This window comes from Salmo salar, chromosome ssa16 (assembly GCF_905237065.1).
Source record: "Salmo salar chromosome ssa16, Ssal_v3.1, whole genome shotgun sequence".
Lineage (NCBI taxonomy): Eukaryota > Metazoa > Chordata > Actinopteri > Salmoniformes > Salmonidae > Salmo > Salmo salar.
In genome coordinates this window covers 33,895,001-33,914,293 of record NC_059457.1, presented here as the reverse complement: position 1 = coordinate 33,914,293, position 19,293 = coordinate 33,895,001, and the positions used below count along the sequence as shown (strand labels likewise).

At 42.4% G+C, this 19,293-nt stretch overlaps 1 protein-coding gene across 4 annotated transcripts in view; it reads right to left on the bottom strand.

The window, feature by feature from the left end:
- Positions 1-19,293, bottom strand: part of LOC106573699 (solute carrier family 66 member 2) — a 93,118-nt gene that overhangs the window by 37,165 nt on the left and 36,660 nt on the right. Inside the window, exon 5 of one of the 4 annotated variants that reach the window (XM_014148989.2) lies at positions 1,415-1,627. The exons of the other annotated variants lie outside the window; for them this stretch is intronic. Coding sequence (XP_014004464.1) covers positions 1,489-1,627 — 139 coding nt within the window. The 3' untranslated portion in view covers positions 1,415-1,488. Of the gene's footprint in view, positions 1-1,414; positions 1,628-19,293 lie in introns of those variants that run through there. 4 annotated transcript variants of the gene reach the window in all.

The window sequence follows — 19,293 nt, the reverse complement described above, 5'->3', positions numbered from 1 at the left end:
TCAAATTCAGATTATATTCAACATTGGGCTGGCTAGGCTGCCTATATACTTTTAATCCAAAATCATTAACTGGAATGAATCAATCAACATAATAGTGATGGCAGATGTGTAATCTTTTTTACAAGGTCATTTCTTTTACAAGGCATAGTTGCATAGGCCTGCATGATGCAAACACGCATTAAGCAAGCTCAGCCCTGTGAGTTCTATTGTCTATCAGTTGTTGTCTATGTGTCTGGGTAGAGGAAATCCCCCTCCTAATCTTGTCTAAATATAATGTATATGAACAAATATAAGGTAGCTGCAGTTTGAGGGGGTTTTCATCCTCCCCAGAGCCAGTTTTTTAAAACCATGTGACTTGATTATGAAAAACTGGTCCCATCATAGCCCATATAAACCCTTTTTAGAAATGATTAATCACCTTATAGGGTACAGAGTTTCCTAGTTTGGTTAACATATAAGGAAAAACTCCAGGCCCCAGGGGGTAAAAATTGCCCCACCGCTCTGGGACCTATGTTGCCACCAGTCTGCTTGCAGTTGTCAGTTATCGTCAGGTATGTGGATGATCAGGGCTTTATTCAGGAACGTTTCTTGGGCTACTTTGATGTGTCAAGTGGGCAAGATGCGCAGTTTGTGTTTGACTGTATGAATTTTGAGATGTCTGAGTTTAACTTTATAGAGAAACTCATTGTCCAAACCTACGATGGCGCAGCTGTAAAGGAATGTATCTGCTATTTGTATTTACAGCTAAGTCCCCCCTGATTAAGAGGCGATGACTACTCCACTCCACTACCATTGTCAACTTCCGCGTTACATGAACTGAAGCCACGACATCTCATGTGCCCACTCATTCCCCACTGGCACATTGAATGTTTCCCTTCCAAGTACTTTGAGTACTCCTATCAATTTTCTCTCATTACTGTATGTAGAGTCAATCACATACACAATCACATTATTACACATCAACAATTTTACTCCTTGCTTGGACTAACTCAATCTTAGCTCTTTTGTCTAACTGTGTACTGTAGTGACTTGTGTTATTGTTTTTTGTCTTCCCAGTAAAATCCTGTCCTGCACTGGTCAAGCCTCTGAACACCTGAACTCATGCCTCATACCCTCATTTAATCACTGCTGTGATCCCTTTCCAACACTGTAAGTATTAAATGCTTTAGGTTAAAATAATTCGTCTTTGAGGATTTTTGAAACACACTTTGTGGTCTCCGTGCGTTCTGCACCTATATCGTGAGTCTCCCATCCTCCTAAATGTTTCAAGTCACCAGCCTCCACTGATCTTCACATTCTAAATCAACTAACATGTCAGCTTAATGACTTTAAATCATTTTTACCATTATGATAACTGTGGCAGACCAGGGGGTTTGATCAAGACGTTACACAGATCAGACACAAGTGTGATACCTCAGTTTCAAGGGTGTTTATTTAAAACAACAAAGAAAAAGAAAAGAAACCGGTCTCCAGGGGACCTCTTCCGGGTTACCGCCTTCTGGGCTCCGGGGAATGCTGTCTCCTCTGGGGTAGAACACTTAGTCCTGTCGGGGAGGGGCTGGTCGTCAGTGCGATGTACGTCTCCCTTCTTGATAGGGCATCCGCGTTCCCATGCTTCGCCCCTGACCTGTGCACAACAGAAAAAGAGAAGCGTTGAAGGGACAAGAACCACCTGGTGACTCGATCGTTCGTGTCCTTTCCCCTGGCCATCCAGACCAGGGGAGCATGGTCTGTGACCAGGCTGAATTTACTGCGTGTCTCCGGGGCCCGCTGATAGCACCGACTCCTCTCAACCCGGGCAATTCTATGCGAGGTGTACCCGGGCGCCACACTAAAAACACCTCCTTTGGTCTTCATCCACTTGGGGTTGTCGGCGGCGGGTAGACTCTCCCCCGGCTGTCTCTCTGCGGGTCTGCATTCCTTTAGTCCGGCTGACTGTCGGATTGGGGAATACGGTGGTGGGGTTGTCTTTCCGTCCCCTCCAACAGCTCCTGGACGTGGCCTGTGTCCCCTTCAGCAGGGCCTCTGTATTCTGGTGCATCTCCACGGCTCCCAAGAGGTCCTCCAAGATCTAGGGCGCGCGTAGGCCCGCCCTATTCATATCGTGAGGTAGCGCCCGTAAGAAGCAATCCATGACCACTTTGTCGATAACGGGGAGGGTGGCTACGTCGGTTAGGAGCTATGCCCTGGTGATGATCAGGTAGGTTGCTCATCTGGGCTCAGTGGGAACCGTCGGCCACAAACCTATAGTTGTGGACCAGTTGGGCCCGACGGGCCAGGCTGTAACCATAGTGGCTGAGTACCTCCTTCTTGAGACAGTCGTAGTTAGCTGTCCGTTCGAACATGCAGAGGTTGATCTCGATGACGTCATCCTCCGTTAGCTTACTTAAAAACTGATTGGGATGTGATTTGGGCTGCATTTCTCCTCGCAGCTCCTGACTTCCTCAAGCAGGCAGACATTCTATAGACGCTGTTCTTCCAGCGTTGGTTCCTGAATGTCCTGTTGCGCTTGTTGGGCCCGAACAAACTGAGCTATCAACTCGTCCATGCTGATACTGCGTAAACGTCAACGCTGGTCTGATCATGTTGTCAGACTTGACCGCATTCTCCACCACTTGTGGCAGACCAGGGGGTTTGATCAAGACATTTACACAGATCAGACACAAGTGTGATACCTCAGTTTCAAGGGTGTTTATTTAAAATAATAAAGAAAAAGAAAAGAAACCGGTCTTCTCCATGAGACCTCTTCCGGGTTACCACCTTCTGGGAATGTTGTCTCCTCTGGGGTAGAACACAGAGCCCCTCAGTTCTAGCAGACTGTGAGGATGTCTATCCAGTAGCAACCTTTCACTCCTTCCAAACCTCCCGTGTGCTGCCTTCCTAGAAGCTTTATGGGCCTCGTACGGCTGGTGAGCAATCAACCCCTTGATTACACACCAGCCTCAATTAGACCCAATTATTCCTGTCCGGAGGACCCGTCGAGACCTGGCACGTCCAGCAGAGGTAGCCACCACCGCGTGATGTAGACGCTGTCTGTCACCAGGCCTCAACGAGTCTCTCCCTGGTGGCTTGTCTGCGGTACGCCACATGACATTGTGCCTCCAGTAGGAGTAGTAACAGGTAACACCTATGAGACATTTTAGGTTATTAAGGTCCAAGGCAGCCATTTTTATGTCAATATCAAATAATTTCTGGGTAACAATTAAGTACCTTATTGTGATTGTTTTCAATTGAAATGGTCAAAAAGAAACAAAAATAGCTTATTTTTGCACATAATGTTATTTCCCTTAATTTAAATTGAATAACACCAAGTGACACTTTAGATTTGTTCAAAAAAGTTCTCAAATTGATGACATACTACAAACATACATATTTCAACATGTATAGCACTTTTCAAAGAATCTCAAAGCGCATCAAAATTAAAACGATGATAAAAAATGCTTTCATGATGGAGATTCAAAGTCTCAGTTGGCTTGGTGATGAAGTTGAGGCAGTTTGGGCTAGAAAAGCAGTGGAGGTTCAGTGGAGGGGGCATCAAAAAAAAGGGTGTGATTAGCTAATCATTTTATTTAATATTTTCCCGTCCCTGATAACAGATTGCCACTGTAGGGAATGCTCAAGGTCCTTGTATACTGTATCTTTGTAATGAGTGATTTTCAAGGCGTTAACACCAATAATCGTGTTTCCAGTCACAGTTTTTATGCGAGTAAAAAGAAATACAGACAGCGGTGATGGAAACAGGAAGTTTTGGTACAATTTTATAAATGCCGGCAGATAATTTGTTTGTTAAACACGGTGGGATCTTTTTGTGTCTGTAAAATTAATTATGTGAGAAATGGTAGTGGAAACACCTTTCATGAGCAAATATTGATATAATAACCATCATATGAAAGGAAACTTGGAGTCACGCGATGATATTGTGTGTGGTCGTCCCACTACAACTCAGGAAATCATGCAGTTCATTAGCCTACAGATGAAATAAGTTATGAACTTCAGAGGGTCATGAAAGTGCACAGTGATTAGCTTGATGATCATTTCAAATAAATATTGAGGGTCTTATTCTGGTGACATGATGATCGATGCTTGTTTGACAAATACAAATATTCTCCCTCTTATCCATAATAATCTCATCATGTAGACTAGCCTACCCGCACTCTATCTGCGAGCTGTTGGCTAGAGTGCATGTGCCAAGACCATTGCTATTTAATGTAACAGTTTTTGTGACAAAACTATACGTAGGTATAGTTGAAAATGCAATGGAAACATATTGAAGTTTAGATTTTTACTTAAGAGGAAAAGTACATTGTGTGCACTACTTCATCATGCAGCGATTCTATTCCCAAAACAAGTCAGTTTGGTGGAAACACACCACTGGTGGGAAAATGTGTATATTTTCTTTATGCAGATTTTAGAATATTCACATGAAAATCTGTCGCCAATTGGATGGAAACCTAACTATGGACATAAAACCGAGGGACAGACATTATACTAGTATTTCAAAAGCCTTCTTTGTTTTTATTGATTTATACAATATATTATGTACTTTTGTTCACTTTCTAGCTTTCAAAATAATAGATCTTAAACAAAGCATTAATATACTTTTTCAGTATAAAGGACTTGCATTATGCTTTATCCTTAATAAAAAGTTAAATATTAACAAAAACATGTAACTATTTTTAATTTTAAACTGTTGGGGCTAGGGGGCAGTATTTTCACGGCCGGATAAAAAACGTACCCGAATTAAACTGGTTACTACTCTTGCCCAGAAACGAGAATATGCATATAATTAGTAGATTTTGATAGAAAACACTCTAAAGTTTCTAAAACTGTTTGAATGGTGTCTGTGAGTATAATAGAAGTCATATGGCAGGCCAAAACCTGAGAAGATTCCATGCAGGAAGTGCCCTGTCTGACAATTTGTTGTCCTTCTGTTGCATCTCTCTCAAAATTACAGCATCTGTGCTGTTACGTGACACTTTCTAAGGCTTCCATTGGCTCTCTAAAGCGTTCAGAAAGTGGAATGACGCGTCTCCTGTCTCTGGGCAAAGTACAGCAGCAGAGTTTGTAAGTGGCCTGCTGGGAACAGTGAGACTGAGATGTGCGTTCAAGAGACTTCTCCATTTTTTTCTTTCAGTCTTTGAATGAATACAATGTTGTCCGGTTGGAATATTATCGTTATTTTACGAGAAAAATAGCATAAAAATAGATTTTAAACAGCGTTTGACATTTTTCTAAGTACGGTAATGGAATATTTTGAAATTTTTTGTCACGAAATGCGCTCGCACGTTACCCTTCGGATAGTGACCTGAACGCACAAACAAAACGGAGGTATTTGGATATAACTATGGATTATTTGGAACCAAAACAACATTTGTTGTTGAAGTGGAAGTCCTGGGAGTGCATTCTGATGAAGAACAGCAAAGGTAATCCAGTTTTTCTAATAGTAATTCTGAGTTTAGGTTGCCCCAAACTTGGTGGGTGTCAAATTAGCTAGCCTGTGATGGCCGAGCTATGTACTCAGAATATTGCAAAATGTGCTTTCGCCGAAAAGCTATTTTAAAAACGGGCATAGCGATTGCATAAATGAGTTCTGTATCTATAATTCTTAAAATAATAATGTATTTTGTCAACGTTTAATCATGAGTAATTTAGTAAATTCACCGGAAGTTTTCGGTGGGTATGCTAGTTCTGAACGTCACATGCTAATGTAAAAAGCTGGTTTTTGATATAAATATGAACTTGATTGAACAAAACATGCATGTATTGTATAACATAATGTCCTAGGAGTGTCATCTGATGAAGATCATCAAAGGTTAGTGCTGCATTTAGCTGTGGTTTTGGTTTTTGTGACATATATGCTTGCTTTGAAAATGGCTGTGTGATTATTTTTCGCAGGGTACTCTCCTGACATAATCTAATGTTTTGCTTTCGCTGTAAAGCCTTTTTGAAATCGGACAACGTGGTTGGATTAACGAGAGTCTTATCTTTCAAATGGTGTAAAATAGTCATATGTTTGAGAAATTGAAGTTATAGCATTTTTGAGGTATTTGTATTTTGCGCCACGTGATTCCATTGGCTGTTGACTAGGGTGGGACGCTAACGTCCCACTGGCCCAGAGAGGTTAAAGTGTTTTTCATGGATGCGAAGTCGAGGTGCGCAAATGCCAACACAATTCAAGAACGACCCACCAAGCAAAAAGTTTTTAAAAAGTGCATGGGCAAACTGTCACGACATACAGGTGGAGATTGTAGCCATTTCGATACTTCACAAGCAGCTGTCAGTCAGGGAAATGGCTGGAGAAGACTCTCTTAACTCCATGAGCAGGTTCTCTGCTAACCTGATGAGCTCTCCCCTGCTTTTTCATTTCCCCTCTCCTTCTCCTCCTCTCCTGTGCTGGCCTGGAGGGGATATGAATAATTCTGTCTGGTTTCCGGTACAGGAGCTGTGCAACGGCAGGCAGGGCCTCTAATTCAATCATGCACCTTGGTTTGATCAATGGATCTTCAGCAGCTGCAGCACCAGCCTCTCAGCCTCTCTCCCCTGCTAACCCACATTCTAGTATTCTCCCCTGGTTAACTCCCTCAAAACTCCCATCACCAGTCGGAAGCTGACCATGACACTCTGCAAGCAGTTCTCCAACAGGTGCAAATACACTAATTCACCTGGAACTGAAAACAGATATAAACTCACAGAGGCAGGGGCAAGAATGTTCAAATTGCACACTCCAGTGAGACCTACACAATATAAAGACAACTTAGTTTGACCAGAACACTCACATCTTTAAAGAAATTCAATGACCTTGCTAAGCTTGTCCTTTATTTCATGGACAATAATTGAAAGGGAAGTATGGAGGTGTGTGTGTGTGTGTATGTTAGAGAAAAATAAATTACCACACACACACATGCACGCGTGCAGTTTCTTCCTGTCATTATTCACTCAGTTTAAGGCAGTTGCTCTGGGCTAGGATTTTTCCCAGTAAACACCTGTGAGCAGATGAGAGTTTCATGATGTGTGTGTGTGTGTGATTCCTCTTTCAGGTCATACAGAGGGGAGGAGAGGACTGGGAGCACCTATGGGACAGACAGGATGGATTCACAGGTCACAGCTAGCGCACACACACACACACACACACACACACACACACACACACACACACACACACACACACACACACACACACACACACACACACACACACACACACGGTTCCATGATAAAACAAAACAACCTAATAAGAATGCTAGCCTCGTGTCTCGATGAGGTAGATTCCCCAGGTCCTCTACGGTGAGTAATCTCCACACGGCCACTCAGCACTTGGTTATTTTTATAAATCAGGAAACTTTTCTTTCTGCCTGGGCCTCCCTTGGGTAATCAGCTATGATACGGGCTGGGTGTCTCTAGCGATGGCCCATGGAGAAGCAACCTCCCCAGGTGGCCCCATGGGAGGGAGGTGTCTACGTGTCCCTGCTTGTTTCAAAGACAGATTTGTTTTCTCAGCTCCGCTGCACAGCAGGAACCAGCCACTAACTATCTAATTGACTTAACTCTATGGATCCCACGATATCACAGGCCCATATTTAGTGATTCTTATATTAATAAATGTATGAAAAACTCACCAATTGCGCTGAAAATCTGTGATCTGATAGTCCCATCAATTCTGAACACTGCCCTATACTACACTGCCCTTCATTCCTCACCCGTTTTGCTTGTTTACGTAAGGGTAGCACAGATTCTTGCTCCCGCCATGGAGGGTTGACCACTGACAAACCCGTGCGGTAGTCATCCCAGTGTCACATCGGGAATAAACCAATAGCGCTTCTATCATTGTTTGATGGATTGACCAATTGACCAATCTCGTTGAAAGGTGAGCCGATAGTGCAGTCTTTCGTGACATAAACTTGTTTTTCGCCAGTGGCTTTCCTATTATTCATTCGCCGTTCCTCTTCAGAAGTCGGCGCCGGCGTCTCATCATTGAATAATGGACTGAGTATCTGCTGCAGGACAGAAGTATATTTATTGTGAAAACATGGCTCCAAAAAAAGCAACAGAGAAAACAGACAAGAAAAGGCCTATGACAGATGAACAAGCGACTACCAAGTTGTTTTCCTATGATTTCTCTTACGAGGATATAGGGTCAGGAGTGGAAAGTTCATTGTCAGGAGACGACCACCATTTTGTTTTGGAAGAGATCCCGTGGAGACCTAAGCTGTGTTCGAATACCCATACTAGCATACTGTATACTTAATGAGTATATACTACATACTATTAGTTAATTTTAGTATACTGTAAACAAACGGTATCGTCTCAGTTGAGCGTACTAGAGCTTCGCCTGTCTACCGGATGTTGAGGCTGTTGCTATGAAACCTCTTGCTAGCTTGTTAGCATAACAAATAACTAGCTAAACATTTTACGATTTCGGGTGTGTTTGAAAATCTGGAGGGCCAGAGTGTGCTCCGGGCATTTGTAAATCCAGCTCATTGTCAGATTGTCATTTCGTAAATTCATAGCATTTCGCTTTCGGAGCGCACACTGGACACTCTGGGCTCGGGCCGAGGAGTAGCCTGTAGGGTTGATCCGAGCGTTCAACGGCAGTCAAGAACCCAAGCTAACTGGCTAACGTTGGCTAGCTACTTCCAGACACAAATGAGAGAACACCTCACTGACCATTTTACTCTCCCTAGCAGAGCTGGTTAGGCTGTTTACATGTTATCCAGAGTGTTCGACAATCAATGCAGCAGCTGGGAACAGAGATGGGGAACTGACAAATATAAGGGAGGTAATAAACATAACCGCTACACACAGCCTACGTCGTTGTCACCATATTAGCTAACGTCATAGTCAACATAGCTACTATAACCAATTTGTTAATAAACCCGCTACAATCACGCAGTATAGTGTACAGCAAGCAGTTTAGCAGTTACACCGGCAGGTCCCAGTGGCAATAAATTAATACAGACATCTGTGGCATTGTGTTGTGTGACAAAACTGCACATTTTAGAGTGGTCTTTTGTTGTCCCCCAGCATAAGGTGCACCTGTGTAATGATCATGCTGTTTAATCAGCTTCTTGATATGTCACACCTGCCAGGTGGATGGAGTATCTTGGCAAAGGAGAAAGGTTCACTAACAGGGATGTAAAAAAATGTGTGCACAACATTTGAGAGAAAGCTTCTTGTGTGAATGGAAAAATGTAGGGATATTTTATTTCAGCTCATTAAACATGGGACCAACACTTTACATGTTGCGTATATATTTCTGTTCAGTATAAATAGCATTCCTCTCTATTTGAGACGGGTGTTTGAGTAGGCTAAATTAGCTAGCTGCATTAACTAAGTGAAAGTTAAAAAAAATACAATGAAATATAACTAGTTATCTCTCTCTCTCTGCTGCTGCTCCATAATTTTTTAAGAAAAACATTTGTTCAAAACTGTTCAATTATTTTCTTTCTCTGAGTCAACTACTCACCACATTTTATGCACTGCAATGCTATTTGGCTGTAGCTTATGCTTTCAGTACTAGATTTATTCTCTGATCATTTGATAGGATGGGCAACATGTCAGTTCATGCTGCAAGAGCTCTGACAGGTTGGAGGACGTCCTCCAGAAGTTGTCATAATTACTGTGTAAGTCTATTTATGGGGGTGAGAACCATGAGCCTCCACGGTTTTGTATTGAAGTTAATGTACACCAGAGGAGGGTGGAAAATAACTGTCCTCCGGCTACACCATGTTGCTTCCCCATAGAATGCTGTTGAGGCTACTGTAGACCTTCCTTGCAAAACAGTTTTTAAATCAGTTACTTAGTGACATGAATATATTTAGTATAGTTTTGTCTAAAAAATACAACTTTTTTATGTTTCACTATTTTTATGAAATTCACTGAGTAGAATGGTCCTCCCCTTCGTCCTCTGAGAAGCCGCCACTGCTGTATACTGCACCACATTACATGAGCTACAGTACCAATCAAACGTTTGGACACACCGACTCATTCAAGGGTAGGATAATAGGATAATAGTGAAGACATTAAAACTATGAAATAACACATATGGAATGATGTAGTAACCAAAAAAGTGTTAAACACACCAAATATATTTTAGATTTGTGACTCACTACCTGGATTCCGTCTTATGTACAGTGGGAAAGTAATTCTGCTTTGAAAGTTGATCAACTTGTAAACTCATTTTGAGAAAACCGTATTTCAATGTGTTGGTAGTACTATTGAAGATCCCTTCTTTGTCTACACCCATTCAGCATTGTTCACACCCTCTTAAGCCTTAGCCCCAACCATCTCGTTAAGGGTTGATCTGAGCGTTCTGTACTAACTTGCCAGCTAATTCCAGACATTTAAGAGAGAGAGAGAGAGAACAGCTCACTGAACATTACTCGCCCTAGCAGAGCTGGTTAGGCTGTTATGTTATCCAGAGCACTGCCGACTGCAACTGTGCTGTCAGATTGTCCGTTTGTAAATGCAAAGTGTTTCGCATTCATATCGCACACTGGACGCTTTGGCCAATAAGTAGGGTTGATCCGAAAGCTCTGACCTCACAACGACAGTCAAGCACCCAAGCTAACTGGCTAACATTGGCTAGCTACTTCCAGACACATAATGAGAGAACACCCCACTCTGACCATTTTACTCACCCTAGCAGAGCTGGTTAGGATGTTTTCATTTTATCTGGAGCGTTGGTAACTGTAACTGTGCTGCTGCCAACAATTGAATTACGCTTTATTGCCAACGTTTACTAACACAGGACATATTCAATGGCTGTTGAGCGTAAATAAATGAATCAGTTATTCTGCGCTCTGGCACACTAAAATGAGAGTGTTTTGTTAAAAAAATAAGCTAGATAGCTAGCTAGATAAACAACGAATTAGAAACGCGTAATATCTGAAAATGTAGCTAGCTACACTATCTTACCTGTGGTCTGAATTCGGAGTAGATTGCCAGCTAATACGTCTTAACAGTTGCAGTGACATTCTATTGAAATGGATACTTGCATAGTGGAGTCTTTTGTTAAGACATGTAGCTAGCTAGCTAAACAATGGACCATAATCACAACTCATGACGTTACTACCCTGCATGAATCTGCAGGTAGCTAACCAACCAGGTTCTATGACTATAACTAGTCAAGCAAATGTGTCTGATATACGAAGAATAAGATGATACACATAACGTCAGCCAGCTAACGTTAGCTAGCTAACAGTACAATTGAAATGAAACCCCTTTCTGTCAAAATTAGAAATGTGTAATATCTGAAAATGTAGCTAGCTAGACTATCTTACCCGTACACATCATGGTTGGACACGTCTCCTGCCTGATGCCATGCATGGTTGCCCTTAGTTTGAAGATGTAATCCATCTCCTTAGCTATCATACTCAAATTCCACTGATTTCAAAACTTGGTCCTCCAGAAAAGGGAGACCATACACATAACGTTAGCTATCTCACAGTACACTTTAAATTGACGTTAGGTTATTGCAGTTTTACTACGCGATACATTTTTTTTAAATCCACGTTCGACACGATTACCTAGACATACTGACCAGCTCCAATAGACAGATGCATGCTGTATGGCAGACCAATCCAAACTCATCTCTCGGCATGTCCAGCCCACTCATTATCTCAGCCAATCATGACTAGCGGGAAGGTTGCTCTCTTTGTCTGTGGCTAAACCAACTAGGCTCATAATTTAACAACTTTATTCGTATTTACAGATGGCATACACGTTTTATATTAAGGCACATGAAAGTTCACATGTTCGAGAAGGCATTTCTGCCAAAAAAAACGCATTTTGATAAAACATATTTTTTACGGTCAAACGGCTCTCCTGTGAAGTCGTGACTTGCGACATACGCCTAGATTCCTGAATCGGGTCACATTTGAGATTCTTCAAAGTAGCCACTCTTTGCCATGATGACAGCTTTGCACACTCTTGGCATTCTCTCAACCAGCTTAACCTGGAATGTTTTTCCAACAGCCTTGAAGGAGTTTCCACATATGCTGAGAACTTGTTGGCTGATTTTCCTTCACTCTGCACTCCTTCACTCTGCACACTAAAACATATTTTGATTCGTTTAACACTTCCTTGGTTACTACATGATTCCATATGTGCTATTTCATAATTTTGATGTCTTCACAAAACCCTGGAATGAGTAGGTGTGTCCAAACTTTTCACTGCTACTGTATATAGTATGTAATCGATTGGATTTCCAGTATGATGGCCTGGAAATGTCAACAACAAAAAAAAGGTTGTTGAAACACTGTAGCTTCATATATGTCACCATCTAGAAGCTGTAATAGGAGAGGAATTGTGTCTATCTCTCCATAGATGGTACAGTGTGTGAAGCCTGAATCCCTCTCTCTCTCCATCTCTGGAGGGTCACAATCCTCACTCACTCATCACATGAATGTGTTTATATTCCAAAGCAGCTCTGTGGTGGCCTACTCTCATTCTCATTCTCATCACCAGCACACAAACACTCCATCACCAGCCCCACCACCAGCACACAAACACTCCACCACCAGCCCCACCACCAGCACACAAACACTCCACCACCAGCACACAAACACTCCACCACCAGCCCCACCACCAGCACACAATCACTCCACCACCAGCCCCACCATCAGCACACAAACACTCCACCACCAGCACACAAACACTCCACCACCAGCACACAAACACTCCATCACCAGCACACAAACACTCCATCACCAGCCCCACCACCAGCACACAAACACTCCACCACCAGTCCCACAACCAGCACACAAACACTCCATCACCAGCCCCACCACCAGCACACAAACACTCCACCACCAGCACACAAACACTCCACCACCAGCACACAATCACTCCACCACCAGCCCCACCATCAGCACACAAACACTCCACCACCAGCACACAAACACTCCACCACCAGCACACAAACACTCCATCACCAGCACACAAACACTCCATCACCAGCCCCACCACCAGCACACAAACACTCCACCACCAGTCCCACAACCAGCACACAAACACTCCACCACCAGCCCCACCACCAGCGCACAAACACTCTATCACTAGCACACAAACACTCCACCACCAGCACACAAACACTCCATCACCAGCACACAAACACTCCATCACCAGCCCCACCACCAGCACACAAACACTCCACCACCAGTCCCACAACCAGCACACAAACACTCCACCACCAGCCCCACCACCAGCGCACAAACACTCTATCACTAGCACACAAACACTCCACCACCAGCACACAAACACTCCACCACCAGCACACAAACACTCCACCACCAGCACACAAACACTCCACCACCAGCACACAAACACTCCACCACCAGCGCCCAAACACTCCATCACCAGCACACAAACACTCCATCATAGCACACAAACACTCCACCACCAGCACACAAACACTCCACCACCAGCCCCACCACCTGCACACAAACACTCCACCACCAGCCCCATCACCAGCACACAAACACTCTACCACCAGCCCTATCACCAGCACACAAACACTCCACCACCAGCACACAAACACCCCACCAGCAGCTCACAAACACCCCACCAGCAGCTCCAGCTGAGACCTGAGAGTTTCTCTCTCTCCACTAGTCACCTGCTGCTGTGGCAGAGACACTGTCTGATGGACTGTATACACTATGTACCACTGACCACAGGAATACATTTCAGTCTAGTCAGATTTACACAAACTAAAGACAATCATATTAATTCAATGCAATGCAGATAATGCACTGTATGTTATTATGCAAGAACATAAAAAAGCCTTTTTAGTACATGGCCTTAAGCCAAGGTAAAAATGATATAGGGAGTCCACTTTTATAGGGAGTCCACTTTTATGAATATAGACGGATTATCAGGATATGGTAATTCTGATAATCAGTCTATATTCACAAATGTAATATATACTGTATATATATTCATAAATGTAAAATATAAATATTCACAAATTCAAAATATATGTTTTTACTCTAGGATACTGTAAGATTACAGCTATGAGACTATATCTGTGCGAGAGGAAAATGCTATAATCACACTACCAAATCCCAGGGGTGGAAGCCTATCTGCAAAGAGGGGAAACACTTCAAACACTTGCAAAAATCAATTTCAAGAGAAACGAAAAAGAGGGTTGGCCTCAAACTTAGCAGACCTGCTTGCCATAGAAAAACAGTGGATCCTCCTGGGGTTGGAATGATCGTACTGTGACTGTGAGGTGCTGGGAGCTCAGTGCATTGCTGCCTGTCACTGTCTCAGGGAATGGGACACAATAGCCTGGTCTCATAGACTAGATGTAGCATAGCAAACGAAAATCCGGGACACAAATTAGTATGATGTTACGTTTGGTATGGTTACATTAGACAGAAGGCCAGGCACCACACCCTGATAGGGTAATTGTTTTCTCTTAATCATATCACTGGTTGAATGTGGACACAGATAATACTTTTTTGCATAATTTCCCCATGAAATTTGGTAATATATGTGCCAAAAATATGTGCATATTTGCATATCACACAAATACACTTATCTGGAGACTGGATGAAGTCAGCCTAAATATTTTGGTTTTATTTTGTTAAGAGACTCCAAGACCGGAAGTATACATAGCATATTGTGGATAAATATTTGTTGTTATCTTTATATCTGTAAAATACTAAAGAAAGGTATGTAAAATTAAGTTTTTGCTAATTTTTCAGAAGAAAATGTAATCTAGAATGGAAATTTCACAACAAATCAACAATTACCTACGTTTAAGTCTCGAGAATACATCTAGGGATAACCATACAAAATGTGTGGAATGCAGATGCTTCTGACCATGAGAAAAATTAGTTGGGGTGTAGGAAGAGTCTGACTTTCAGGAAATGGCAGTTAAAAACACTAAATTTAAACTACCAAACACCAATTTAGACCCAATCACCATCTCTTCATAGTAAGTTACTACATATAGTCCAGTTTGTAAAATTCTCTATGAAATGGGCTTTTAAATTGTGTGATTCAATGTAGTGAGCTTTGAAATTATGGACGTACAGAATGTCCATTTAAAAGTGGTTACAATTCATGAAATTTTGATGATGGTAGTATGATAAACTAATGCAAATATAATTGTTTTATCTAATTAGCAACTACTTGCAACTTTTTAGTTACTTTGCAACTACTTAGCATGTTAGCTAACCATTCCCCTAACCTTAACCCTTTAACCTAATGGAGGAGGTGAGGGCACTCGGAGTATGGTGTCAGGAAAACAACCTCTCACTCATCGTCAACAAAACAAACGAGGTGATCGTGGACTTCAGGAGGAAACAGCAGAGGGAGCACCCCCCTATCCACATCGACGGGACAGCAATGGAGAAAGTGGAAAGTTCCTCTGCATACACATCACAGACAAACTGAAATGGTCCACCCACACAGACAATGTAGCGAAGAAGGCATAACAGCGCCTGTTCAACGCCTGTTTAAATTTGGGTTGTCACCAAAAACACTCACAAACTTTTACAGATGCACAATTGAGAGCATCTGGATCGCCCACAACCGCAGGGCTCTCCAGAAGGTGGTGCGGTCTGCACAACACATCACCGGGGGCAAACTACCTGTCCTCCAGGACACCTACAGCACCGGTTGTCACAGGAAGGCCAAAAACATCATCAAGGACAACAACCACCCGAGCCACTGCCTGTTCACCCTGCTATCATCCAGAAGGCGAGGTCAGTACAGGTGCATCAAAGCTGGGACCGAGAGACTGAAAAATTGCTTCTTCTATCACATGGCCATCAGACTGTTAAACAGCCGTTACTAAAACAGAGAGGCTGCTGTTTACATACAGACTTGAAATCATTGGCCACTTTAATAAATAGATCACTAGTCACTTTACTAATGCCACTTTAATAATGTTTACATATCTTGCATTACTCATCCCATATGTATATACTGTACTGTATTTCTATACCATCCATTGCTTCTTGCCTATGCTGCTCGGTCATCACTCATCCATATATTTATATGTATATATTCTTATTCCATCCCTTTACTTAGATGTGTGTGTATTAGGTAGTTGTTGTGGAATTGTTAGGTTACTTGTTAGATATTATTGCACTGTCAAAACTAGAAGCACAAGCATTTCGCTACATTCACAATAACATCTACTAACCATGTGTATGTGACCAGTACAATTTGTATTGATAACTCATAATCTTAACTCTAACCTTAACCCCTAGCCTAGATAACGTTAGCCACCAAGCTGAAATTAGCCACAACAAATTGGAATCTGTAACATATTGTACATATTGCAAATTTGGAACAAATTGTAGGAATTTAAATGTGTAACTTATCATACAAAATGGATGATGGACATACCAAATGTAACATATCATACTAATTTGAGTGTTCCAGATTTTAGTTTACTATGTTACGTCTATCCCTGAGTCCAGGTTGGACAGAATGGCACAGGAAAATACTACACATGACACACTGGTATATTTATACCTCCCTCCCTCTCTGGGAGTGTTTTGTGTTTCCATTGTACCATTTGTTTTTATGCTTTGGGGATGTAGCCTAACACAGTAGATTGAATGAAATATTGAAGGACAGACACAGTCTAATAGAAAACATTGTCAGACAGGAAGCGAGGATAATAAGATGAAGAGAGATGGACGTAGAAGTAGTGAGCAAGCAGTTACAGTATGTCCTAAAGGTACTGTGAATCTGAGTTATTGCTAGACTTCTGTCTCGCCTCACATTCTCTAATGCAACACAGCTGATCTGTCCAATAAATAAATAAATATCTCTCTCTCTCTCTCTCTCCCTCTCTCGGCTGCCTGCTGCTGTAGACCTAGACATATTCATACAACATACTTACTCTCACAAAGAACGAGAATGTACTACCAGAATGTCCCACCAGTTCCACACATGCAAGTATGGAGCATCCCTAGTTTTATAACCAAAGACCTGTATCTCTATAGGACAACTCTGGGGCCTGTGGGGATTGATGCGGAATGCTGATCCCCTAGGGAGTTCCTCAATGATGCTATGAGGTTATCACAGCATGGGAAGGTGAAACTCCTACCCAGTGCTGCAGTTTTGGCACTGACCACCCCAGGGACATGACAACTAATGAGGAAATGATCATAATTAGTATTAGCCTAAATATAATTACTTGGATAATTGATGTTACAGCCTCTATATTAAAAGACCTTTTTATAATATCATGACCACAGAGACATTATTGAGCTCTGACTTGACCTTGGGTCAGAGTACAGTACAGCAGTCTGAATACAATCAGCTACATTTGTCCTCAGGACAGAATAACCACACTATGAGACAGCTCAGTACAGTAACAGAAGCAATCCTTCTTGTTCTGTCCTCAGTTCCATGCAGATACAGTTGAAGTCAGAAGTTTACATACACCTTTGCCAAATACATTTAAACTCAGTTTTTCACAATTCCTGACATTTAATCCTAGTAAAAATACCCTGTCTTAGGTCAGTTAGGATCACCACTTTATTTTAAGAATGTGAAATGTCAGAATAACAGTAGAAATAATTATTTATTTCAGATTTTATTTCTTTCATCACATTTCCAGCAGTCAGAAGTTTACATACACTCATTTAGTATTTGGTAGAATTGCCTTTAAATTGTCTAACTTTAACTGCTTAACTGCACTAGCATCGAATAGTCCCCACGATATGCAACTTTTCAGGGAAGTCAGGAACCAATTCATGCAGTCAGTCAAGAAAGCAAAGGCTAGCTTTTTCAAACTGAAATTTGCATCCTGCAGCTCTATCTCCAAAAAGTTTTGGGACACTGTAAAGTCCATGGAGAATAAGAGCACCTCCTCCCAGCTGCCAACTGCACTGAGGCTAGAAAACACTGTCACCACCGATAAATCCACGATAATCGAGAATTTCAATAAACATTTCTCTACAGCTGGCCATGCTTTCCTCCTGGCTACCCCAACCCCGGCCAACTGCTCCGCACCCCCCGCAGCTACTGTCGTGGACGAATCAGAATTAGTTGGGTAACATAGATAATTAAGATGTTTTATTAGTATAATATGCTTATTTGAGGTACTTGTCATTAGAAAGTGTCCATTGGACTCTGGTGTCTTTTCAGTTGCACGTCTCCCTTAGCTGGGGCTCAGACACTTGGGGCCCAGAGAGAGGAGAGGTCAGACTTGTCGTCATGGGAATGTGTCTTTACCTATTTCTTAAACCATGTGAAGGGATGGCGTGATTAATGGGGAACCAATGACTTGTCTCCACAATGTCTGTGAGCAAGTCACTCCCTCCTTTTCTTTATTGTGGGGAGGATTATGGCAGTAAATGGACCCTTGTATGTCCTCTGTTAGATCTCGCACTTATCCTGTGATAATATATGGCCTAGAGGCTCACTCCCCAGTGAGCCTGTCCAGGAGTAGGGTCAAGAGGGGGTTTGCTTGAGATGGGAGTATCTAGAGTTGACAATTGATATATGCCATTGGATGAAATGGTGTTTTTGTTCAATACCGTACCAGGGAGGGACAGATACTGGGCTATATAATGAACCCTGTTGACATAGCAGTTACTGCCTGCTGTGTTTTATGGATGTCTGTCATACAAAACTTAACCTTTGTGAACTGTTACTAAGTATCTGTGGTTTGTCAATGTACGTTGAAGGGGGTGTATCGTTGCTATAAAAGATCCCTGTAGCCATTGTGTAATCACCTTCCTGGTTCATTCGAGAGAGTGCATTATTGAAGGTCAAGAACTTTTGCAAAAGTATCTTAAGTATTAAAGATGTAGTTTAACTCGGACTGGTGTGTTTGTAACTCTTCTCATTTGGTAATGTGGAAATTAGCCACGACACTACTTGCCCAAGCCTCCCCAGCTTCTCCTTCACCCAAATCCAGATAGCAGTTCTGAAAGAGCTGCAAAACCTGGACCTGTACAAATCAGCTGGGCTAGACAATCTGGACCCTCTCTTTCAAAAATGATCTGCCGCCTTTGTTGCGACCCCTATTACCAGTCTGTTCAACCTCTCGTATCGTCCGAGATCCCCAAAGATTGGAATGCTGCCGCGGGTCATCCCCCTCTTCAAAGGGGGTGACACTCTAGACCCAAACTGTTACAGACCTATATCCATCCTGCCCTGCCTTTCTAAAGTCTTCGAAAGTCAATAAGGTCAATAAACAGATCACCGACCATTTCGAATCCCACCGTACCTTCTCCTCTGTGCATTCCGGTGTCCGAGCTGGTCATGGGTGCACCTCAGCCACGCTCAAGGTGCTAAACGATATCAAGACCGCCATCGATA